Raw genomic sequence first — 7,872 nt, 5'->3', positions numbered from 1 at the left:
CAAACAAGGCATACTTTGCGTTAAAATTGTTAGCTTAGCACCATACCCAAAAAGCCCACCTAGAGGCTTAGGTGTAGGGACCAACTATCCAAAGGTGTGCTAAGCTCTATGAATCTTGCATTACAACATAATTGAGGAGCTGGGTGCAAAAAGAGCAATAAATGAAAATCATCAAACTGAGATATTTAACTTTAAAGTTTTCAATTTTTCATCAAAATTCTTGAAAAGTATGTTTACAAAAAACGCTGTGACTCATCGAAAAAAAAAAAAAAAAACTTTATCACTGCAGTTCAAACGCTGGAAGATAGAGCACACCACATTCTATTCAAAAAACCATTTTACGCAAAAAGGGCAAAAAATCCATATTTCCCTTTTTGCACCCAGCTCCTCAATTATACATATTTAAGAAATGATTCCTAACAAAAATGATAATAAAAAGTACCTAAAGGCTGCACCTCATTCACATTTGCTGGATATGGAAAGCACAAAACAGAGTAATAGAGCAGTCATTTTTAGAATCCTATCCTTTCACAAAGGTCAAGAAACAGTTTGTTGAGTACATAATATTTCTTGACGTAACATTTTCTAATCTTGCTCTCTGTAAGCTCATACACCAACAAGATCGTTAGAAAGCAGAAGCCTCTAGGGCCTGGCTTGCATGCCAGAGCTCCTGGGTTTGAGTATCAGCAGGTTCAAAGAATTTTTTTTGCTCTGTGCTTGGAGTTTATGTGCACTCAGCCTTGTGAGGACAGTTGAGTAGCTATATAAACCCATGCAGCTTAGAAAGACAAAAAAAAAAATGAATTGTCAAACAACTTACCCTTTTGGGAGATGTATTGGAAACCTTTTGAAAACTTCTACAGATTGTAATAAGGCATTTGAACAGTCTAAAAACCTGTTAGCTGATACTTGAGTATAATATTATTACTGACTATTCTATGACTCATGCAAATTACAGCTACAGAGACAAAGAAATTTTCTGAAATTAAAAACAACTTACCCTTTGGAGTTGTTGGAAGACTTTTGGAATTTGGAAATTTCTACAGGTTATTATAGGACATTTGAATATTTTGAATAGTTGATTAACCTTAGCCAATACTTGAATTCCTTTATCAGTTACCAGCTTATCAGTAAAATAAAATTCAGGTTGATGTGAGCCCTTCTCTTCTCCTTTGACTGATTTTTGATTTGATTCCTTTATTTTTCTCTGCACCACGCCACTGAAATTCCTTTATCAGTTACCAGCTTATCAGTAAAATAAAATTCAGGTTGATGTGAGCCCTTCTCTTCTCCTTTGACTGATTTTTGATTTGACTCCTTTATTTTTCTCTGCACCACGCCACTGAACAACTTTTGTTGTCCTTTGTAGTTCGATAAATATCCGCAGTAGGCAGCACCAAACAAAGACATATCGAAAAACGTTAGTGTGAACTGTCCTTACTGAAAAGATTAGGTTAGAACGCACTCTGCCGGAATTTCCCAAGACCACTTTTATTTTATTTTTTATTGGAAAATTTTTGAAGAAAGGAAAAAAGAAAATCTGATTTCATTTCATTTTTGATAAGATAAAAGGATAAATCCAGCTTTTAAACCCACTTTTGAACCTTAGTTGTGGTGATTTTATTAGTTTTAAGTTTCGATTTAGAATAGATTCTACACCCAAACCAAAATGCCCAGAGGTGAGTAGTAAAAAGTTGATTTGGACACCTCAAAAGGTGGCAGGTAGGTACCTAAAGCATGTCACCAAGTTATGGCCATTTTTCTGAGCGTCTTAAAAATAGGACACTATGCTTTAATGGGTTAATCCAGAGTTTAAGAAATATTGACCTGTGTAAATCAAATGGATGATGTCAAAGAAAACTCTTGACACTGTGTTAACTATCGGTGGTAAGATCGGTCACTCAAATATGAGTGTGTGGTTCTTACCACTCAACATTTCACTCAAATATGATTGTGTGGCTCTCACCACTCAACATTTCACTCAAATACTGGCTCTCATTACTCAAATATGTGACTTCTCCGAATGAGTGAGTGATAACTAGATATTTCTGAAGAGTAGAATGAGTAAGTTATAACAAAAGAACTACTCGTTTTAGTGAACTATTCAGTCAATGAGTCGGATCCTAACTCCCTGTACCTACAAGAGTAGAGTGAGTAAGTTATAACAAAAGAACTACTCGTTTTAGTGAACTATTCAGTCAATGAGTCGGATCCTAACTCCCTGTACCTAATTACTTGTAGGGAGGTGAAGAGTGAGTTACAAGATATGACTCATTGACTGAATAGTTCATTGATTGACTACCTATATTAACAGTAAGGGAGGAATGGTGGTAACTTTATCTCCTTCACTTACTCTAATGTCACACTTATACATTTTGTAAGCTTAAGAATCATGAAATATTTATTTTTAATCTCATCTATCTAGGTTAATTTACTTTAATAGAATTTATCCATTTCTTTTCCTCTTTACACTGAAACTAGAAAAGGAAAAGCCTCCAGAGAGGGAAATTGGTAACAATTTGGAAAAGCCCAGGGAAAACGTGACAACGTCTGACATCAGTGACTTTCGATTTGGAATTTTTGGAAAATCGAAAATTAGGTTAGGTTAGATTTGCAGCTCGTAATCGTAGTGTGCATGGGGATATTTCTTCACCAGAGAGGGAAATTGGTAACAATTTGGAAAAGCCCAGGGAAAACGTGACAACGTCTGACTTTCGATTTGGAATTTTTGGAAAATCGAATTAGGTTAGGTTAGATTTGCAGCTCGTAATCGTAGTGTGCATGGGGATATTTCTTCACGGATAAAAAAAAAATCCCACTGTATTTTTCCCTTTTACAAAATAAGGGGACCCTCCGATTCTCCCCGGAGTTAAACCCCTGCACCACGCCACTGAAAAACTTTTGTTGTCCTTTGTAGTTCGGTAAATATCCGCAGTAGGCAGCACCAAACAAAGACATATCGAAAAACGTTAGTGTGAACTGTCCTTACTGAAAAGATTAGCAGATTAGAACGCACTCTGCCAGAATTTCCCAAGACCACTTTTAATTATTTTATTTTTTATTGGAAAATTTTTGAAGAAAGGAAAAAAGAAAATCTGATTTCATTTCATTTTTGATAAGATAATATCTTATATTATATAAAAGGATAAATCCAGCTTTTAAACCCACTTTTGAACCTTAGTTGTGGTGATTTTATTAGTTTTAAGTTTCGCTTTAGATTAGATTCTACACCCAAACCAAAATGCCCAGAGGTGAGTAGTAAAAAGTTGATTTGGACACCTCAAAAGGTGGCAGGTACCTATAGTTGTACCAAAGGGTGAGACATCTCTTTTAAATGCTTCGTCAATGAAGTGAACTTCGTTGAAGCCACCACTCTTTCAGTATCAATAATATAAATTCCAAGAAATGATGCAATAAGTCAGATTGACTAGAATCCAAAAGTTTAAGGTTAGGTTGAATCAAACCTTTATTAGGCAAATCAAGGTCTGGGGCTAAAGGTTTGTGTTGAAATGATGTGTGATGTTAGAGCATTCTCACATCATTCTGATACAATCTCCACGTAGTCTCAGATGTCAATGATTATTCCATCATATATAATCCTGAAGTACCAGGTCTAAATTTACGAGTTCCTGATGGTTCACCAAAGTTGGGATGTGAGATTGGTAATTGGCGAGGGGACTTAAAAGTATGGATTACAATTCAAAGGGATGGTTGTTTCAACTGAGATCAGACCTAATATCAATTACCAAGGAAATTGACCAAGCCTTTGTTCTACATCAATGTAGAGATATTAACTACCTACACATTATTTTTTTTTCCTCAGGTAAATATTTGAATCACAAAGGCCGTAACCGCAGGTTCACCAACCCAGAAGAACTTGAAACTGCCAGAGTGAGAGAAGAAAAAGAAAAACAATGGAGGGTAAGTTCAGAATGGCTCTTGTAACCATTGTAACAAATGTTTTCTTGCAGTTGTAAATTATCTTCATATGAAGCAGTAAGCATTCATAGCTGATGTCAATGATTATTCCATCATATATAATCCTGAAGTACCAGGTCTAAATTTACGAGTTCCTGATGGTTCACCAAAGTTGGGATGTGTGAGGTTGGTAACTGGCGAGGGGACTTAAAAGTATGGATTACAATTCAAAGGGATGGTTGTTTCAACCGAGTTCAGACCTAATATCAACTACCAAGGAAATTGACAAAGCCTTTGTTCTACATCAATGTAGAGATATTAACTACCTACACATTATTTTTTTTTTCCTCAGGTAAATATTTGAATCACAAAGGCCGTAACCGCAGGTTCACCAACCCAGAAGAACTTGAAACTGCCAGAGTGAGAGAAGAAAAAGAAAAACAATGGAGGGTAAGTAGCCAAGTGGCAATCAGAATGGCTCTTGTAACCATTGTAACAAATGTTTTCTTGCAGTTGTAAATTATTATCATCATACTAAGCATTCATAGCTTGAATGAACCATTTTCTAATAAATTACTACTTAATGTTAAGAAACATTGTGTATATTTACTCTACAAACAAGTGACTAAGACAGCTGACAAGCTGGTAGAAAGCAAAAAGTCAAGACAAAAAGCCCAATATGACCTTTACAATGAGCTGCTGTTTCACACATGCTAAAAAAGAAAAAGAAAGGGATGCAGTTGATATTACTGTCCACTATTTTCTTAATATGAACTTCAAAAGAAATATATCCGATTTTTGCCAAATTGTTACAGTCGCGTCCTTGGACCATATCGGGATAGCATACCAAATTTCATTTCTCTACTACAAACCGTTCTTGAGATATTTTGTTCACAACCTTTTCTACATTTTCCACGAAATGAGGGTTAAGCAACAATTACTTTGGTTAATATCAGGATGGGTGACTATCCGATTTTTGCCAAATTGTTACAGTCGCGTCCTTGGACCATACCGGGATAGCATACCAAATTTCATCGCTCTAGGACAAACCGTTCTTGAGATATTTTGTATACCACCTTTTCCCATTTAAACCTGTAGTACACACGTACGTACATACATACATACGTACATACATACATACATACGTACAGACCATGGGCTAAAAATCACTTTTTTGACATCAGGGGATCCCAAAACGGATATTTCCAACCATTACCCGATTTTGAAAATTTGGACCGATTGCAATACTTTCATTACTAGTATAGCTCCGCTATACTGTAGTAATAGAAAGTAAAAAAATAAAGCTTTTAAAAAACCCTGTAACCTGGCACTTACAAGACACACACTATACCCTCGAAGCAAATTAGATTAATTAGCTAATTAGGCTTAAAAGGTTTGATAGAGGGATCTGTAAACTGTAAAAGCTGAGGTCGTATTGTCTCTAATTCGAAATCGAAGAGAGAAGGAAAGGTTAGGACTTAGGAGAAAGCTAGCCGTTCCGAGAACAAACCTTATCTGTTTAGGACGGAACAGTAACTACTGGGGTCTTATTGTCCGAAGAGAGGAGGACAGGTTAGGGTTAGGAGAGAGCTAGCCGTTCTGAGAACGAACCTTTATCTTTTTGTTGGTGCACTTGTACATATTATAAAAATACTGTATGTTCTCATGTCAAATGTAGAACAATCTTGGTCTTTTTTTTTCCATTAGGTAGTATAAGAGGAGGTATAGTTTGCTTTTGTCGGCATATTACTCAATTTTCATTTGTGTACCCCTGGTTGAGAATCACTGGTTTAATCCACTGTAAGTCTGTCATCTAACAATCTCTTCCTCTCCTCTCCAGGCCAAAGCAAAGGGTGTCGAAAAGCTCATTGACGTGGAGAATCCAAACCGAGTCGTGAAGAAAAACAAGAAGTTGTCCACCCTCAACGAAGTTGTCAAAGGTCCCACGACTGCACCCGAATTATCCCGACGCGAGCGAGAGGAAATCGAGGCGCAGAAGGCCACGGCGCATTATCAGAAACTGCACGCTGAGGGGAAGACAGAACAGGCGCGGGCGGACCTGGCGCGTCTGGCTATTATCAAACAGCAGCGCGCTGAGGCCGCGAAACGACGCGAGGAGGAGAAGCGAAGTGAGTATTCAAAACTTGTGTCAGCCTAGCCCACCTCTGTGGCCGAGTGGTCAAGAGCACTGACTTTCAACCTGGAGGTCCTGGGTTCGAATCCCGGCCGGGGCAGAAATTTTCTGACCGAACTTTTCCGCTCGTGGATAGGCATGGATGTAAAAGAATGTGCCTTGAAGTAATGCAAAAAAAAATTAAAGCTTTTAAAAAACCCCGCGACCTGGCACTTACAAGACACACACTACCCTCGAAGCAAATTAGAGTAATTAGCTAATTAGGCTTAAAAGGTTTGATAGAGGGATCTGTAAACTGTAAAAGCTGAGGTCCTATTGTCTCGAATTCGAAATCGAAGAGAGAAGGAAAGGTTAGGATTAGGAGAAAGCTAGCTGTTCCGAGAACAAACCTTATCTGTTTAGGGCGGAACAGTAACTACTGGGGTCTTATTGTCCGAAGAGAGGAGGACAGGTTAGGAGAGAGCTAGCCGTTCTGAGAACGAACCTTTATATTTTTGTTGGTGCACTTGTACATATTCTAAATACTGTATGTTCTCATTTGTTCGTTTCAGAAAAAGACGAGGCTGCTCAGCTCAAGTCTGCCCAGACATCCAAGGCCCTCGGCAAGAAGACATGATAAGCCCCGGGCCACCCTGTATCTCTTCTATCGGGCCAGGTCTGTTGACAATCTAAACCTCATGACCTATGATGTGTACATTTCTTATTTAACACTACACTCAACACAGAGCCCAATCTTACCACAGAGGTTTCAGTAATGTCAAATAAAATGTCACCAAGTTATGGCCATTTTTCTGAGCGTCTTAAAAATAGGACACTATGCTTTAATGGGTTAATCCAGAGTTTAAGAAATATTGTCCTGTGTAAATCAAATGGATGACGTCAAAGAAAACCCTTGACACTGTGTTAACTCTCAGTGGTAAAATCGGTCACTCAAATATGAGTGTGTGGTTCTCACCACTCAACAGTTCACTCAAATACTGGCTCTCATTACTCAACTATCTCTCACCACTCAACATTTCACTCAAATATGATTGTGTGGCTCTCACCACTCAACATTTCACTCAAATACTGGCTCTCATTACTCGAATATGTGACTTCTCCGAATGAGTGAGTGATAACTAGATATTTCTGAAGAGTAGAGTGAGTAAGTTATAACAAAAGAACTACTCGTTTTAGTGAACTATTCAGTCAATGAGTCGGATCCTAACTCCCTGTACCTAATTACTTGTAGGGAGGTGAAGAGTGAGTTACAAGATATGACTCATTGACTGAATAGTTCATTGATTGACTACCTATATTAACAGTAAGGGAGGAATGGTGGTAACTTTATCTCCTTCACTTACTCTAATGTCACACTTATACATTTTGTAAGCTTAAGAATCATGAAATATTTATTTTTAATCTCATCTATCTAGGTTAATTTACTTTAATAGAATTTATCCATTTCTTTTCCTCTTCAATGTTATCAATTTTCCTTCACCCCAAGTTCGTCATTGATTTATCTCATTTCTGAATTTTCTGGTCATCTTTCAAGTTTCGTCACTCATCAGGGGTGACCGTCATTTGGTTGCCTACCTTAAATATATGGTTTAAGGTCCCACTTTGAGAACATGGACACTAAAAGAGGTTTCGCTTTTTTTGGGTTGCCTCCTAAAAAAGATGATGGATTATAAATTATTTTGAAGAAGAACAAAGAAAAACTCGTAATCATTTGATTTTCAATTTCTTTTATTCAAATATTTTATATTGACAAAATTTATAAATGCTTTGACAGAATATAAAGATTTGTTAAATTACACGGAAAAATTTGCTGGAATAAG

General features: G+C 37.2%; 1 protein-coding gene across 1 annotated transcript; it reads left to right on the top strand.

Annotated features, from left to right (window-relative positions):
* Positions 1-3,040: 3,040 nt before the first annotated feature.
* Positions 3,041-6,838, top strand: LOC103518414 (28 kDa heat- and acid-stable phosphoprotein). Its single transcript, XM_026830214.1, has 4 exons — positions 3,041-3,251; positions 3,824-3,941; positions 5,722-6,047; positions 6,604-6,838. The coding sequence occupies exons 1-4, from the start codon at positions 3,242-3,244 to the stop codon at positions 6,666-6,668; spliced, it is 519 nt and encodes a 172-aa protein (XP_026686015.1). The 5' UTR covers positions 3,041-3,241; the 3' UTR covers positions 6,669-6,838.
* Positions 6,839-7,872: the final 1,034 nt, after the last annotated feature.

Source organism: Diaphorina citri, unplaced genomic scaffold (assembly GCF_000475195.1).
Source record: "Diaphorina citri unplaced genomic scaffold, Diaci psyllid genome assembly version 1.1 scaffold2185, whole genome shotgun sequence".
In the NCBI taxonomy this organism is placed as follows: Eukaryota; Metazoa; Arthropoda; class Insecta; order Hemiptera; family Psyllidae; genus Diaphorina; species Diaphorina citri.
This window is presented reverse-complemented; position numbering and strand designations above follow the sequence as displayed.

Excerpts from the sequence above, each read along its gene's own strand:
- LOC103518414 (XM_026830214.1), top strand. Across the intron at positions 3,942-5,721 it reads GTAAGTTCAGAATGGCTCTT|AGTCTGTCATCTAACAATCT; the intron begins GTAACCATTGTA and ends TAATCCACTGTA. Across the intron at positions 6,048-6,603 it reads ACGCGAGGAGGAGAAGCGAA|AAAAAGACGAGGCTGCTCAG; the intron begins GTGAGTATTCAA and ends TGTTCGTTTCAG.